Source organism: Camelus ferus, chromosome 13 (assembly GCF_009834535.1).
Source record: "Camelus ferus isolate YT-003-E chromosome 13, BCGSAC_Cfer_1.0, whole genome shotgun sequence".
Lineage (NCBI taxonomy): Eukaryota > Metazoa > Chordata > Mammalia > Artiodactyla > Camelidae > Camelus > Camelus ferus.
Window position 1 is genome coordinate 64574311 of NC_045708.1, and position 18234 is coordinate 64592544.

Here is an 18234-nt window from a genome sequence, read left to right on the forward strand (position 1 = left end):
TTCTGATTTTTTTTCCCATAAATGCTCAAATGCTTTTCAGCACTTGTTTGATCTTCAGGAAACTGGGACTGTACTTGCTACAGATACACACATCACTTTGCTTGCCATGTCTACTAATTAGTAATCTTGAAAAATTGTGCCTCAGGAACTGAACAGAGTTTACTGTCCTTCTTAGCATAAATTAAAGAGAAAATTGGCTTTATTTCTTCACTTATCTTTCCCTTAGGGATAATCCATCACTTTTCTTTCTGGAGCTCCCTTTAGGGCTTCCCGAGGCTCTCTGCTAAATCTCCAATAACGGTATTTTTCACCCTAGTTAGTATCAAATCCCCTACCCTCTTCACTGATTCACTCATACTGGCCTAGTACACATTGTATTGAAAACAAGAGATATGGCTTTATTCTTTCCTGCAACATAATTATTTTCAGGTAGGAGAGAGAAGGAATAACATGATCAATAACTAAATAGTTCCCAAACTTTTGACTTTTTAAATACGTGTGTATGAATAGGATGGACAACAGACAGCATACATGCCATTCTAATTTGGATTGTTATTAAAATCTACTTGCATTCCCTCTTGCAAAGGTAGGGACCTAACAGCTATGAATAGGCTTTGGAGAGCAGGCAAGCCCCTGAAACTTAAAAAAAAACAAACAAATCAGGTGTGTTTGTGTGTACATGCGTGTGTGCATGTCAGTGCATGAACTGTGCATGGATAATCTGGGGAAACGGTTGTTCACAGCATTTATGAGATCCTCACAGGGGCTGGTGAACCACAGAAGTTTAAGAACTGCTGGTATGGAGCATGTTAGGCAGATATTGAAAGTCAGTCTCAGGTATGAAAAAAAAAAACTATGATAATCAATTAAAAGTCTGTCCTGTACTAAACAGAATAAAAAATTACTGAGAAGAAAAACTGAAAGAACGACTGGGGAAAAATCATCTCAGTGGAGTTCCCGACTGTGTCTTTTTCACTGGAGAAGATGTAAGTGCTGTAAAGGAAGAATACTTACTTGTTCACCTCTGAGTCCTGGGAGCCCTGGATAGCCTTTGAGACCCTGCAAGGGTGAAGGTGAAGACATGCTGTGAAAAGTAAACCCATTTGAGCCAAACAACTAAATAACGGTTCTCAGTTGTCTTTTACGTTCGGTTTTCTCATCAATACAAATGTAATTCTTACTAATCTATTTCTTATTAAATTTAATCCCTTTAAATAAAATTTTAATTTTTATTACAGAATAAATTTCCTATTAATAATTCTTAATTTATCTGGAGTGTTATTTAAATGATTTGCTATTATTTAACTAAAATGGATAGCACAGTAGTAAGTAAAAATAGCATCTTTTATAAAAGGCTGGTATCTAGCAATTGATCTGCTAAATTCTGCTGAAGCTTTTTTAAAGTTGGTTTGAGTCCATTGATGCTGAAAAAAATGCTCTCAGCTATAATCTGTTTCCATTTTTTATAAAAGGCTGGTATCTAGCAATGGATCTGCTAAATTCTGCTGGAGTTCTTTAAAAGTTGGTTTTAGTTCATTAACGCTGAAAAAATTGCCCTCCGTCATAATCTGTTTGTAATTATTGAAAAACTGGGCCATATTCAGGCAGTTTCTCTAATGTAAGTTACTGTCATAACACTTCATGAATAAACTAAGACAAATGAAAGAGATTGCTCACAGGTCCATCAAAAGGGGTTTTATAAAACTAAGAAATTAGTACCACATGTTATATGTCAATCACACCTCAATTAAAAAAAATCAGGAACAAAAACTTTCCAAACAAGAATCAAAATCAAATCTTAATCTCTATAATTAGCACCCAAAGATATAAAAAATATAATATGCTTTATCCACTAGAAAGATCTTCTATGAGCACACAGAAGGAACCTCAAAGAAAGGACAGGAAGAAAGGACACTTTGAAGCTTACTTGTACAGCTCGAATCAATAATTAGTAAACTAACCTGCTGATACTAGAATTTGGCCTACATAAGAGAATATGAAAAAGTTCCTTTTTAAAAGAAACTCTTAGGATTTTAAGCAAGTCTCAAAAACCTGAAGTAAATTATAGCTTACAAATATCAAAAACTTCAAATTAATATACGGCAAACTGAATATAAATGTTTGAGCTTTCAGGATATAGAGTAATGGAGTGAAGAGTCATTCAGGATTAATTATTGAGGGTTTATCAACTCAAATTAATGAATTAGAGAAAGAAATGATGCTCTGATTAGACAATAGGGAAATCAGAAAGGTTGCTATTTGAAAAATAAGAAAATGATTTAAGGGGCTTTAGAGATGATAAACTTAAAAGTAAAACATTTAAGTAAGAGAGGCCTTTTGGGAACCAGAGAGAAGACTGGAAAACATAAGAAAGGAAGTTTGGAGACAAACATTTTTGTGTAATCTGTAATGTTATATGTGAGCACATTAGTAACAAGGGATAACAGAAGGAAAAAAGCAGGAGGGCAGAGGAAAAGACCTGTCCTCTGGGAGCTCTGTTCTTTCGTGACTAGGCTCTTACAGATCAGCAAGTGGCCATGAGAAAGAAGAGGGCAAAAAGAAGGAAGGAACAAAGAAACCTCACTGAGCTATGTGCCGGACCTCATGCCAGCCACGTCCAAATACCTGACCTAATTCTATGGCAATCCCGTGAAGAAGGCCTCTTTCCCATTTTTACAGATAAGAAAACTAAGCTCTGAGAAATAATTTGACCAAAGTCATGTGGGTAGTAAGATGGAATCACGCTGGCTTGATAGACTTATCAAGAATTGAGTAACCTGCCCTTCTATTTCCTTTATATGCCTACATTTGTCTGACTCAAACGTGGGCTGTCCTCATTCTCATCAAATGTTCCAGCACTAATTATAGATGACCAAGATAAATCAACACGCCATATTTCATAAATCATGGTATTCTCAAAGTTACATTTACCAATAGCATGTAGTAACCCACAATTTCACTGAGTTTCCACTTTTTTTTAAAGATAGCTGAAGATCAGCCTAATTACAAAATATGAGACATATTGTTCTCAGCTTTCCAAAAATTACACAAAGCTAAGTCTTTTCACTTTTAATAACGGGAAATAAGAAAGGTCCTCAGCACTAAGACAGTGGTGGTGGCTCCCTGGGACGAGGCAGCAGCCCCAGGACGGAAGCTGTAAGCCTGCAGGAGAGCGTCAGGGAGAGGAGGAGTGAGGAGCCAGGGGAGAGGCACACAGGTAGACAAACTCTCTGCCATCGGCCTATTACTTTTTTTTTTTTTAAAGTACGTGTCCATATATTTACTTCCTTATCTTTATTTCTGTGAACCCTCGAGTCTAGCTACGTGCTTCCCTTTCTCTATCTGATTCTCTGACCAGAGTTTCTTCCCTCCCCAGTCCATGGGGAAAGAGAAGGCTGTGGTGGTACAATTCTTTAGCTTACTTTCCTGAAGCACTTTATAACCATGAACTAGACATGCTGATCGTAATGTCTTCCATATGTACAGTTCCCTTTGAAGGGATTCTTCCTCAGCCAGAGACTCTGATAAGAAGGCAGCACCGAACAGTCATGATCTTTTCTTCATGAGCTCACTCCTGCTCCACTGCAGCCGCAGGAGACGGCACTTGATCTAACGGAAGCCAACACAAAGTCTGGCCAGTAGCCTGAGGTCACTTGGAATGAAGAGTTCTGCCTAAATAGGGACAAACAGGGCCAACCAAATTCTTTTTAAAATTAAGTTTAACTAGAAGGGAGGGAAGGGAAAGGAAAGGGAAGGAAAGAAAAGGAAAGAGAAGGAAAAGAAAAAGAAAAAGAAAGGAAGGGAGGAAAAGAGGGAGGGAAAGAAAGAAAGAAAAAGAGAGGGAGAAAGAGAAAGAAAGAGCCAAAGAGTGAGAGAAAGAAAGAAAGGAAGGAAGGAGGGAAGGAAGAAAAGCAAGAAAAAAAGAAGAGGAGGGAGAGAAAGAAGGAGGGAGAAAGAAAGATAGAAAAAAAAGGAAGGAAGGAAGGAAGGGAGGGTTGACTGAGGTACTTTGCTGTAGCTGGAAAGATTTACCAAAAAAAAAGGATAAGAGGAAGAGAAGCCAAAATGTAAGTAAAAAATTTAGAGTAAGCAGAAACTCTATTAAGAAAGAAAGTTGTCAGAGGAAAGCCAGATAACGCAAAAAGGCAGATGCAGAGTAGATGAGAAGCAATACAAATAGAAAAGAACAGAAAAAGACCCCCAGATGAACACTGAGACTCTCAGAGCGGCTTTGAATCAGCGCCTGTCCCCAAGAGGCCAGGTTACATACAGTGCCTATTTTTAGATTCCATGGGTCCCTGGTTTCCCTTAATGCTGTAGAGAGAATTGAAATAATTCTTCCTTGAAATAGCGTTAAGTCTCCATTCTTTGCAATCAAAAGAGCCTAAGTAAAACAGAATGTTTTGGGTTTGGTTTTGTTTACTGCTAATAATGAAAAGATCAAGCACACTAAGTTTTAGACCCAGTTTTGCCACTAACCAGTCATGAGTTCCAAAGTCTTCATTTGTAAAATGACAGCAGTGAATTGAATTATTGCTAAATTTTCTCTTAATGCCAGCATTCTGTGATTACTTGAACCCGTAAGAAAAGTCACCACTTTTTTTTTTCAGCTTTCACTGAATGAAAAACAAAGGCATATTCTAAGAGTCAATTCAGACTTGGAGGCACAGGAAGAATTCAACTGAGACTGATGTATGTATCAGAGAAAAACCAGATTCAGGCTCCGAAAGGCATATGGTCTGAAACAAAGACAGGGACTCTGGGATGAAAAGAATGAAAGAGAGTGGGTCAGGTAAGAGGCTATCATGATAGTCTAGGGGAAAGATGATTATAAGTTAGATTTGAGGGTGGAGTTAAAGATGGTAAATAAACCCCTTAAAGAGTTTAAACTTAAGCTCCTTGTCTGTTTTATTCAATGTGGTATCCCTAGTGCCTAGAACATAGTAAGTGCCAGTTAATTGATGGCAAGACTTGAGTGAATAAACGAATTGATGGAAAGACTTCCATGGAGTTGAGAGTTACGTGGGGGGAAATAAATTCCAAGTATTTAATAAGATATCTCAATTCTCTTAATGTTGAGATGAAAGGTAGTGAGTCAGAGAAAACCACCTTTTGTTATTTTTCAATGTAATATTATGCTGTAATACACAGGAGTTAGCATACTATTGTATCAAAGCCTCCATTTAGTCCCTAATTTGTGATTATTGGCCTCATTTATTTTCTACTTAAATACCAGTCTGTAATATTTTAAAAAGCAAAAAGAATAAGTTCCTGGGAAAACTGCCTATATTCAAGCTTTGGCATAGCTCCAATCTAGGGACCTGGCACTTTATTTTTAAAAATTTGTTTATATTGTAGTCTTTCGAAAATACTCTGAGTCACTGTTTTCTATACTTTCTATAGGAAGAAAAGTCCAGTAACTAACAACATATGATTTTTCTCTGATGAATATATTGAAACAAACTGATGTGAACACATTCCTTAAGGCATGCCAATAGAAAAATTTACAAATTCTGTTTTAGAACAGATTATGAGTTATAGAGTTGTCTCAATTTTTGTTATTGCCTTACCAAGAATTCCAATAATAAATTGGTCTTAGAATCTAATTTTAATATAGAGATCTTAATACTTATTTTAACAAGGATTTGAACCCTAACAAATATGTTATCAATAGGTGACCACCCAGGACAAAAAGACAAAGAGAGACAATTGAATTAAAATCAGAAAGATTAAAGGATGGAAAAGAAACGAATTTTAAGTATACACCTGAACCTCCCCAAGTAATTAAAATTTGGATAAAAAATGTTTACCCATAAGGAAAACTGTGGCACCATTTACAAAAAGGCCCCCCTCGCTTTGCATGGTAGTGGTATCGGGTGGTAAGAATGACGATACAAGTTGAAACCATGCAAAGCAATCTTAATGATGAGAAAAATTACAATTTTTCTGTGTCCTTTAAAATTTTTTGTCAAAATGTTAAAAATCCTGTTACATTTGTATAGGAAAATTTTAAAAATTAAATATTAATTTAGTACAGTGTAACCAAAAACATTAGACACAGTGAGATTTAAAGTACCATTTCTTTGAAAAAAACTTTATGAAGGCTAGTTTGAATACTGCCTGTCTTGTAAGAATTATTATACTGAGCGAGAATATGTTCTGTTTTGGCAAATTATCCTAAGTGTGGATCAACTTCCAATGTTTTATTCTTTGCACTTTCAATGCCATGAAATAGCTCCAAGAGTTCTTCTAATGTAAATTTTTTTTTGCTATTGTAACCTCCTCTGAGACATCTCTATCCTATACATCAAACCCTTTCCTCGAAAAGTTCATCTTTACTGTGTTCCCCTGACTGTGTATCTAGAGTCTCCCAAATGGCAGCGTGTCTCAGGGTCAGCTATATCTTCTGCCATTCCATTTATGTTCAGTTCTAATTTTAATTTCCGTGTTATCACTGTTCCTTTATTTCACGGTACTTTCATCTTTATTGGCCAATTGCTTCCTTCGAGTGTCCATTTGTGTAAAACATCACATAGGTTTATCACTGAGAGACAAGGAAGCAGTACGGCTATGCATTCTGCTGTCTGTGCATGAACTAACACATGTGCGGTCTACAAGGACCAGCAGCTCTGAATGAAATGATGTGTCTGATCATTGATCTCGAGGCACATCTATTATTTACATAGTGACTTGTAGGCTGAAGACCCAGTAGCATAGATTATACTTCATGCAACTAATCACAGTTAATATATTGTGATAAGTGAAATCTGACCATATTGTTGGGATGCTGGAGTTATTTAATTAAAGCTCGGTAGGTGAAATTTGTGTATATAGGAAACATGCAAAGTGAGAAATATATACATATTGAGAAAGATTCTCAATGATATAATCTCCATGTTGTCAACTTTGTACATGAATGGCCTCCTCCTTTTAACAGCTTATCCCCCTCTTTCAGTGGGAAGGACTTCTACTCACTGACATAAGGACTTTTCCTACATATGAGACAGCATCCCCTATGGCATAAGACAACTTCTGTATTATCACTCTGCCTTTCTATCTCGGGCCTCCTGCCATAAACTTTAGGTTTCAGAAAGGCAGGGGCACTCCTCTCTAGAATCCACAAAATTGCCAAAGAAATTCTGGAGACTAAATGACTTGCCTCTGGTACACCCCTTGTTAAAACCCTTTAGTAGCTTTCTACTGTGTGATAAGTGCTTTACCATGGCGTACAAGTTCCTTTATAATTTGACCCCTGAATACCTCTCAAGCCTTATGTTCTGACACCTCCTGCCTCACACCTCATATCCCCAAAACAAGGGACTGCTTCACCCCTCCAAGCCTGGGTTTGTCATCACTTGCGTATAGACAGCACACATGTCTACTAACTACAGTATCGTCAGGGTAACTTCTACTCATCCTCAAGATGTAGATATCCTCAGATACTGCTTATTTCCCTGTTCCCCAAATACTCCTCCAACTCCAGCCCCAGGAAGTTTAGGTAACCCTCAGCTATGTGCTATAAAAATCTTCTCACATCTTCATCACTGCACTTAGAAAATATAATTGCGATTTACTTCAGTAACTGTTTCCTTTTTCAGACAGGAAGCTACTTGAAGGCAGGACCTCTATCTTGTTTACATAATATTGGTGTTCTGAATGAATTGTGGGACAAAAGGATGCAATTAAAGCAACTGCAGAATTCTAGAGACAAATTTTATATCAAAACTGCTTCTTTTGTTTGAAGCAACTTCCTTGTATCTCTTGCTTCTGTCTAGTCTCGGGAAGCTGAGACAAAGGTGGGCTAACCTTAGACATGATCATGTGAAAGGCAACATCTCTGAGAGATCAGGGCAGGTTAACAAGTTCTACTCACCCAACCTAAATGGGATGAAGGGTGTCTGGAGCTAGAGGACTGAGGGGAAATAAGACAGGTGAGAAGAGATACTGACTTGAAAAGCAGCCCTTGAGGAGGAAGATGGCCACTAGGACCTGGTGAACGGGCACAGTCAATTAAACTTACAAGCAGCAATGTTCATTTATTCACTAATAATGTGTGCCATTTACTAGGCTGAAATAACCACAGTGAATAAAATATAGTCCTTGCACTTAAGGACTCCTAAATCACTCATATTCCCCTTTAGGCACTGCTACAGTACTGTTATACAAAAGCCAATATTAAATTTTCTTTTTCTGTGATGTAAGAATAGCATTCCTTTACAGATTAGGTAATTCTAAGTCTCTAGAAAAATTTGTCAAACACTACAGGACTCATATCAGCAATGCCTTGAGGAATACAAACAGCAGTTTATAGCCATGTTTTGGCCAAAATAACCAAAGAAAGCTATGGCAAAATTGAGAAATAATGATAAGACGGCCAGAGCTCATCAAAAAAGAATCCCTAAGCAAGAATTCAGAATGAGAAATCGACAACTATGAAAATTTAAGTACTACTTGAGGGAAGGCAATAAAGTTCCTAAAATTTTAAGAACAAGGAGTTTAATTGTTTTCAAAAAATTAAATAGAAGATTGATCCCAGATAACTGGGGAGCTTGAGGAGACTTAAGTCATAGGATGAAGACCACACAGACCTCTCTGTTCTACCCACCTCCCCTTCCTCTTGGAGCATGCTTCCCCAATGCACGCAACAGATCCCTGCCAACTTCTGTCCCGAGCTCCTCACAACACTGACCTACTAACCTCCATTAAAGTTGTAGTCCTTCTTAACTAGTTCTCATGGAGAAAAACAGTACGATAAACTAATGATCAAAATGGTGCTACATGACCAATAACAGCTATTTCTGAAAACACAGAAATTTTTCAAAAAAAAAAAAAATTCTGGAAACTGAAATACTTTTGGCCAAATGAATTTATCATTAATGTTAGAATGTCAATCGTAAGAGGGAAATAGCTTTGGACAAAGTAAAGCTTTCAAAGTCCCACAAATTACACCACGTTGGCAGCCACTGGCTTGTGTGTGGGGGAGTTCAGCGTGTGTTGTCTTGTTCTCAGCTTCCCCTACCATTAGTGGGAATGGCAGACTGCAGAGGAGATGGTCACAGTGATGACAGTACAGCCCGAAGCAGAAGCATGTGTGTTAGACATTCAGCACTACACTTGAACCACGAACCAACCCAAAGTAAAATGTTGTTCTGTAGATGTTTACAGGAATAATGGGCCACTGAGAAGATGACCTATAGAATTAACAAGGAACAAGAGAATTCTCCTTATTTCTCTCCCCGGGGAACTGACTTTATTTTTATTGCAGTTCTCACTGACATTCAGCATTGTTACACCTCCTTAGGACTGTCCTTGCTTTAAATAGATTGTGAAAAGCTGTACAGTTTGTGAGCGACTGATAAATCACAATGCATTCCGCTTGATGTTTTCAGTTCTTTTTTTCTTTTCCAACTTTATCAAGATGTTAACTGTGTACCTCCTATGCAATGGAAAGTTGTTTTTAATTGAAATAATTTCATCAAATTAGAATAAGAATTCACACTGATTTACAATTACTATTAAAACCAGAGTAGCTGAATTTTTTGATATTCAGGAAAATACTGCCAGACATTATTCAGAACAATCTGTTTAAAAACGTGCGCATCTCTCACAATTGTTCTCAGTTATACCGTCATGCTAAGACGTGCTTAATTGCTCCCATCTGGCTTATCCTCTTAATCCCAGAAAAACCGCTTCAATAGAAATCACTGTTAATGTTTTCACCATTTTAAATAGCGCACTTCCAATATTAATATAGCAACTGATCATCTATATTAAAAGCCAATTTAAAAATTCATCTGGAGTCCAAGCTCAAAATTATAACTCTTGTCTTCCATCCAACTCAGCATGCACTCTGGATCTAACTTATCTGCTTTTTGGCACAAATTAGACACTTAGTGGGAAGTGAAAACATACTTCAGATCCTAGGAAAATAAGAGTTATATGAAGGTGGCTAAATTGAGGCAATGTAACCAGTCAGTCTGGGGAAACGTAATGCTCGTTAAAGATGGTGAGACTGGTTTAAAAAAAAAAAAATAGTTCAGGAGAGAGAGATAAAAAGGGGGAATGGAAGAAGCAAACCAAAAAAACTACTTAAGAGGAAAAAAATACTGCTGCTGATTTATTTGCTTTGTTATTTCTATCTCAATATTACTTCTAGTTTTCAGAACATTTTGCATTAATCTGTTTATCTCAACAGTTTTCATGAGCTGTCAATATTCTACACACCATTCTCTTGCAGCCATTTTAAAGATTACTTGAGTATGGCTTATATTAGAAGAATTTTAATATTTCCAGATACTTCCAGAGAAAAGGAATAATGAAGTCATTATCTGTCATCCAAAACTATTTGTTCCCTTGGCTTCCTCGTGCATGCACGCTTGAGATAGTCAGAAGCACTGAAACACACATCTGACAAGTATTAACATAATGAACTTATTCGGAGCCATTAAGAGCGAAATCATGTCAAACAGGCCTGGATATGAGTCCTAACTCTGCCAATTAATAGTTGTGAGGCCTTGGGTAAATGACAATCATTTTATACCTCAATTAACTTATTTGTGACATACTCAACATAGTATCTGTCTCAATGGTTGTTTTTAAGATAAGAAGATACAGAGTTCAGGAGATCGACTAGAACATTGCACATAATAAAAGAGCTACTCTTAATATTTATAATAATAGTTATAATAATTCAAAATAGTTTAATAGATAAAATATGTAATAAACTTACTATTAATCAAATCCTAAATACCTTATTCATCTCTCATAAAATGCACAAACTGTTAAAAGCACTGTGGATTCAGTATCAGTAAGTTTTCTCTCCTGATCATGCTTTAATTCTAAGTGACCCTGAGCAATTCTCTAAACCTCTCTGAGCTTATCTCAGATTGATCACTTATGGAATGGATAACTTAAGTTCTTGTCTTGACCATAAGAATTCATCTAGCATTTTAAGGGTAGAACTGAAAGGACAGAGGAATAGGGGTCCCTAGGTTATAGCTAACATGAGCAGTTATCCTGGGTTCTCCTAGCAAGCATGGATCCTGTCTGTAGGAAGTAACTCTGAGACTGACCTACATGGTTCAAAAAAATGAACCAAAATTTGCAAATTCCATTAAAACAGCTCATCGTTTATCTAAATGTTCTAACCAGTAATCAGTCTGGTCTTTTTCTCTTCCATACAGACTACAGGAGCAGTCTATCAAGATTATTTTGAGGGTATTTCTACCATACATTCATATTAAAATGAAACATGCACACAGTGTGATGGAAACTTGTTCCAAGCCTGCTACATGGAGCGTTGGTTTAGGTTTAGACTGAGTCCTTAGGTCCCCTTCCTGGCAATACTTGTTTTTTGTTTTTTTTTTTTTTAATCTGTATACAGTTTCCATTATTAGACACACTCTGAAAAGGGCGAAAACATTCTCAGAAAAACTATAAAATCATCTCAAATATTTCAACACTGTTCTGAACTACTGTCAACACATAGTAAACCATGGATGCTTCATTTATCAGAAAGTAATTTGGTTTCTAAATACTTTCAACTAAAACTACTCTAGAGAAAATTCAGGTGTAGCTGATAATTAATAATATAGCAAGACCCCTGACTTCTACAGGGTCCATTCTATTAGCTAACAATACAGGCTAGATTTTAAAAGTTTAAAAATTGTGTGTGAGAAAAGAAGTCTGTGACAGATATGCAGTTCATGACTCAGTTTTTTAAATTAATCAGAATGGACAACATTAAAAAGTCCACAAATGATAAATGCTGGAGAAGGTGTGGAGAAAAAGGAATCTACCTACACTGTTGGTCGGAATGTAAATTGGTGCAGCCACTATGGACGACAGTATGGAGGTTCCTCAAAAACTAAAAATAGACGTACTATATGATCCAACAGTCCCACTCGTGGGCATATATCATAATTTGAAAAGACACCTGCACCCTAATGTTCACAGCAGCACTATTTGCAATAGCCAAGACATGGAAACAACCCAAATGCCCATAGACAGATGACTGGATAAAGAAAATGTGGTATATATATATATCCACACACACAACGGAATACTACTCAGCCATAAAAAATAAATTAAAATAATGCGACTTGCAGCAACATGGATGGATTGTTGAGAGATTGTCATTCCAAGTGAAGTGAGTCAGAAAGAGAAAGAAAAATACCATATGATATCACCTATATGCGGAATCTTAAAAAAAAAAAAAAGGGACACAAATAAACTTACCTACAAAACAGAAACAGATTCACAGACAGAGAATAAACTTAAAGTTACCAGGAGGTAAAGGGGGTGGGAAGGGATAAATTGGGAATGTGAAATTTGCACCTCTTAGGGAGTGATGGAAATGTTATCTATCTTGATTGTGCTGGTTGTTTCATTGCTGTGTACATCTATCAAAATTCGTCAAATTGTATATCTGAAATATGTGTAGTGTACCGTACAGGAATCACACACCAATAAATGTGTTTAAAAAATTAAAAAAAAAATTAAGCTCCACTTTGCTAAGGAAAAAAAAAATTAATGCAATTCCACTTGACTAGATTTACACAGACCAAAAAGAATATATTCTTAATATTTTAAAATAATGATGAGCCAAGACCCATATGTGTGCATACCTCTTTGGAAGATATCTTCTGCTTTAAGTAAGTAAAATTTCAAAGTGAAAATGATAACCTGCTCTAGTGGTTAAAATCAGTCTTAAAATTCTCCCTATAGTATTTATTTACCCCTCTATACAATAACCACTCAACTTTTACTTAGTGTTTCCCTTTCTGGATTCCTGATTTTATGAACCACAGGCATGAACTAGCAATGACTAGTTTTTCTCTCATAAGCAGTGTCAGTCTTCAGGGTGCAATAACTGTACACTTAATATCAAACAAAATTATTAAGGTAATTTCCATATTACATAATTTTTCTTGATGCTATTCACCAGGAGAGTTTCCTCAGAGGTATACTTAGCAGGCAGAACTATCCTAAGCAGCATTAATCAAACACACTCAGGACTGTATATCAAGACCAACTCTGGTAGAAAGGATCACTCTGCAGTCTCCTGTCTCCATGGAAGCAACCAACTACCTCAAAGGAGTTATAAGATTCTGAGTACAATCTAGGACAAAACCAGTCTAAAAGCCGTAAAAATAATGGTGTGGTATGGTCACGGGAGGAAAATTCTCCACGAGACCAAAACCTTTTCAATGAATTTATAACTCAGCCCTTTAGTAGAGGCTCTGAAGGGAAGCAAACGAGGTCAGGATCCTTTCTAAAACCAGATAAATAGCTGATGGTTAACATTTACTAAGGGCTCGCTATTTGTCTGACAGAGTATTACCTGGATTATCTCATTCCATGTTCCCAACAGCTCCTTATGAAGTGGGTAGTATTACCTTCACATTTTACAGATCAGGCAACAAAAGCTTAGAGAGGTTAAGCAACCTACCCCAGGTCAACGGGACCTAGAAAATGGCAGATGGTATTTGAACCAATTAACCAGAACCAGAATACCATCTCCAATCTAAATCTCCCAAGAGGAAAAGAGTATGACACACTAAGACACCAACACAGCTCATCATTAAACGTATTTAGACATCCATATGAAGTCAAATACTGCCCTCCAACATCTTAGGGCCTTCAATACCTTAGAAAGAAATTTTGTATCTTCCTTATTCCCTGTAGAAAATCAACAACTCAGTATTTGGGAAAAAGACAAGATAAATATATACAGGAGAATTTACAGGAAACTGCACAACGTATTTCATGAAATAATCATAGCAGCTGCATTACTATTCATTTTTACCTCAGAAAAAGCCTACTCATATGCATCTGACTCCATTTTTTGTTTGTTTGTTTGTTTTTGTTTTTTGTTCTTTACTACCCATCCCCAATTCTCACTTCTACTCTACACTTCAGGCCTCACATTTGTATATGTATCATGGGAGAGATTATTATTTCCTAATAAAATTAGAAGCTCTTTTTAAAAAAGCCAAGAGTATTACCTATATCCAAGTGTAACTCAGTTTGGACATATATAATTTACAAAGTGATTTAAAAGTTTCAGAAGTAGGTTGCCCTAGTTAAAAAAAGAGAGAGAGAGAGAAAAGCTTCAATATTCTATTAGTGACTTTCTCCTGCATGTGAATTTTGTCCCCATCATTATCTGACAGATTTTCTTTTATTAAGACCCTGTCTTTTACAGGCACCACTTTCCTGGATTAGGACAGCATCCTAATCCTTATTGCTGAGAAAAGGAATTTAAAACATTGACTTTGGGCCCAACTTCAAAATGAGATCTTAGGAGTTGAAGAGTTCCCAGATCCATACGACACCCAATTACATCAAAGTAAAACTACATCTTACCTTATCACCTTGCATACCGGGGGGCCCCATTAATCCAGAAAGACCTTGATCACCCTAAGAACAAAACACAACAGAGGTTTAATGTTATGAAAGAGAACTGAAAATTATAATTCCCTTGCTACAGGATTTCATCTTGGATATCAAAATCTTACTGCATTCATTTCTGATCTTCTCAATTTGACTCAGATTCCAGCCCACTTCGGGGCCTTTTGAGACCTTTCCGGAGACTCCCAGCCCTTATTTCTCCCAGTGCTGATTAACTGGAGGGTTCTTCCCCACCTCCACAGCCCTGCTTCTTTGTCTCTGATGTTCTTTTCCCTAGGACTGTCCTTACTCTCCAAATTCCCATTGTTCAAAGGTTTACTATGTTTAAAAATATAAAGGAACTGACTTAAAAATTCTACAAGCACTTTGTGAAGCAGCTGTGGAAGGCTCCGGCCTCCCTTTTTGGTGAGGACCTGCAGCCCGGTGGGACTCCCACGTGGACCCTCCAGGCAGGGCTGTGGGGGGCCGGACTGTTCACTCCGCGCACCAGGGACACGGGCACTTCCGTTTCCGGGGCTGCCCTAGCGGATTCCGCTGTGGCACCCAGAGTAACTGCTGTGAAAATGTGTTGAGAGGACCGTGTGTGCGTCTCCACAGACCCAGATTCACGGATTGGGGACTTTTGCCCACCGTTGGCAAATTTAATGAGGGCCTGCGAGCAGGGGGAAGGAGAAATTACACTGGTGAAGGGAAGGAGTGTCCGTGGAAGTGACAAGGAGAGACACAAAGGAAGGAGGCTGTGTGAACGGCCAGGGATATAATGTCAAAAAGGAATCGGGGTATAATTTTAAACCACTTTACTCAAGGTGCACTTTTTCTTTACCTCCTTTACTTTCCTTCTTTCTACTGCAACAAATTTATTGTGCATGAAAAAAAAAACTGAAAAAAATAGTAATACTTCAAGTGATAATCCTAAACTCCTTAATGACTGCTTATGTGCTATTTAATTTTTAGTGCATTATCTACTTTAATATGTCATCAAGTTAAATAATCAGAAGAGAAAAGGATGTTTCTGATTAACAATAAAGTGCTTTTCCATTTATTATAATATTTTAATGTTTCTTCTCAAAGTTTTATTAAGATGGCTTCCATTTGCTATGGGATGATAGGTTATACAGATGGATGGATGGATAGATAGATAAATTTTTTACACTTATTACTCTGATAAGGGCAGGGGGAGGGAAACGCACTAGGAAACAGAAAACTGGAGGCTCACTTCCTACTAGCTCAATCAGGGGTAGATCAGTTAATTTCCCTTCAAAATTGCACTGTCTGAAAAATGAGAATATTATCTCACTCTTCTTATGGGATAGGAAAAATTACTACTGTTTAAAAGTTATCTTTGCTTGCTATTAAGGTCCCAAAAGGCCTTAAAACACTTACGTATGCCCTATGAGAGATGTTACTCACTGGATATTTCATGCTGAAGGACTAGCCCCTGCATTGCTTTTATTGTTTCATCACTGACTATATATTTATTGTAAAAATAGCTAAATGGTTAAAAATAAAATCCAGTTGTTTCCCAGTCCCCCTATACTCACACCAATTTAATGTTTGTATTTTATTTGTATTTATACTATACATGTATAATATCCTTTCTCAGTAAAATTGAACCAAATTTTTTTTTCTTATGCTACTACATTCCCAAAGGTTGATTAAATTATAAGTGTCTATACCTTCTTTTTTTTTTTTAACATTTTTTATTGATTTATAATCATTTTACAATGTTGTGTCAAATTCCAGTGTTCAGCACAATTTTTCAGTTATTCATGGACATATACACACTCATTGTCACATTTTTTTCTCTGAGTTATCATAACATTTTGTGTATATTTCCCTGTGCTATACAGTGTAGTCTATTCTACAATTTTGAAATCATCTCAATCAATGCAGAAAAAGCATTTGATAAAATTCAACACCCATTTATGATAAAAACTCTCGCCAAAGTGGGTATAGAGGGAACATATCTCAACATAATAAAAGCTATATATGACAAACCTACAGCCAGCATAGTACTCAACGGTGAAAAACTCAAAAGCTTCCCACTAAAATCTGGGACAAGACAAGGATGACCACTATCACCACTCCTGTTCAACATAGTCCTGGAAGTCCTAGCCTCAGCAGTCAGGCAAGAGAAAGAAATAAAAGGGATCCAAATTGAACCAAATTTTATGTACACATAATTTCTAAGACATTGTTTTTAAATTTTACCATTTTAGAAATATTCCTCCCATTTTGAAAGTTGGATTTCACTTAAAGCTCAATGGCAACATGCTATTAAATTCTGTATCTTACCACATTTTTCCTATATAGTTTTGACCACAGTTAGTGTATGAGTAACTCAAAAAGTAAAAAAAACACAAAACACTGACACACTTCCAAGCCTCAACTCTCAGGCCAAATCACCCTACATTTTATACAGATACTGTACACATACTGAACCACCCTATACTTTGTACAGAGAAGCCACAAGGAAAGATAAAACTAAGCATTTGATAAAATCTTAATGCTTATTTTGGGGAGTTTATTTAAAGCAGTCACCAAAAGAGAGTGGACCTTTAATTTCTAAGTTTTAAGTAAGAAATCAAATTCCCTACATTTGGACATTTTAAAAGATGGCATCTGATTCTCAGATTGCAGAATTTTTTTTCCTTGTAATAACTAAGGGACCAATTGAAAATGCTGTTTCTAATAATAAACTTCCATTCCTTTTCTAAATTAAGATGCAGTGAATTCAGTTCCATCACAGTAACAAAATTCTTAAGATTCCAGATTAGATTTTTTTAGGATTTAATTGTTTTTAATTGTTAGTATAATATCTGTAAATTCCGTTAATGTGATGTAATTTTTTTTTTTTTTTTTAACAAGAGTTTCTGCAAACCACTTAAAAGAGAAGATTTCAACTCCGGAACCACAAAAATCATTCATGGGTTTTAGAAGTTTGTACACGTATGCCACATAAACAAAAACATCCTGTAATTTAATCACATTCATCACGTGAATGTCTAAATAAAGCTTCCCAGATATATACCTAAATACTCCATTTGTATTCATCCTCACTAGAAAACAGTATCTTCCACTAGAAAACAGTATCTTCCTTCTAATACAGATTTGCTTCCTTCTAACAGAGAAACATTAGTTTCTTTTTTACCTAAATGCGTATGTTGTGTGTGTCTGTATTTGAGAATGTTATGGTAAAATGAAAAGCACAGTGTACTGAAAGTCAGAAAACTTAGATTATTATTAACTAAGATAATGATAACTACCTCTCTCACAGTTGCTATGGGACTTAAACAAGATAAAGTATGAAGAACTATTCTAAAAAAAGGTGTAAAATGGCATTTGTATATATAATGGCATCCATACTAACAGCAACATTTTTGAGGTGAGGACCATATGTATCTTCTCTAATTTTCTGCCCCACCCATTTTGAACTGGCAGGCAGCACCATGGCATGCCAGAGCAGACATTCAATAAAATTAATGGTAAGACTGAAATGGATAAGTTAGGCTGATGATCCCATTTACTTAATTCTTCAAATATTTCTCCCTTCATTAAAATCCGATAGTTATCTATTTTCTCTGTCTGATATCAAGTAAGAGCTACATTTTAAAAAGATAAAAATGATTTTTAAGTGTTTGAAATATATCCCTATGATTTTATTTCATGGATAATTACCTTTTCTCCAGAAACAGCTTGACCCGGGGAAAAACCTGGATCTCCTTTGGGACCCTAAATAAAATAGTTATAAAACACTTGATGAAACAAATCACATGTATCAAACTGCAGTTGTATGCACTGTCAGATGCTATACACATTATA

General features: G+C 36.4%; 1 protein-coding gene across 10 annotated transcripts in view; it reads right to left on the minus strand.

Annotated features, from left to right (window-relative positions):
- Positions 1-18234, minus strand: part of COL24A1 (collagen type XXIV alpha 1 chain) — a 337788-nt gene that overhangs the window by 244949 nt on the left and 74605 nt on the right. For all 10 annotated transcript variants that reach the window (XR_004325201.1, XM_032494719.1, XM_032494718.1 and 7 more), the window contains 3 exons: positions 18091-18144; positions 14368-14421; positions 1015-1059 (listed from right to left, as the gene is read on the minus strand). Coding sequence is in view for 9 of the 10 variants with exons in the window: in XM_032494719.1 (XP_032350610.1) it covers positions 1015-1059; positions 14368-14421; positions 18091-18144 (153 nt within the window). In the remaining variant the exon portion in view is untranslated. The remainder of the gene's footprint in view (positions 1-1014; positions 1060-14367; positions 14422-18090; positions 18145-18234) is intronic.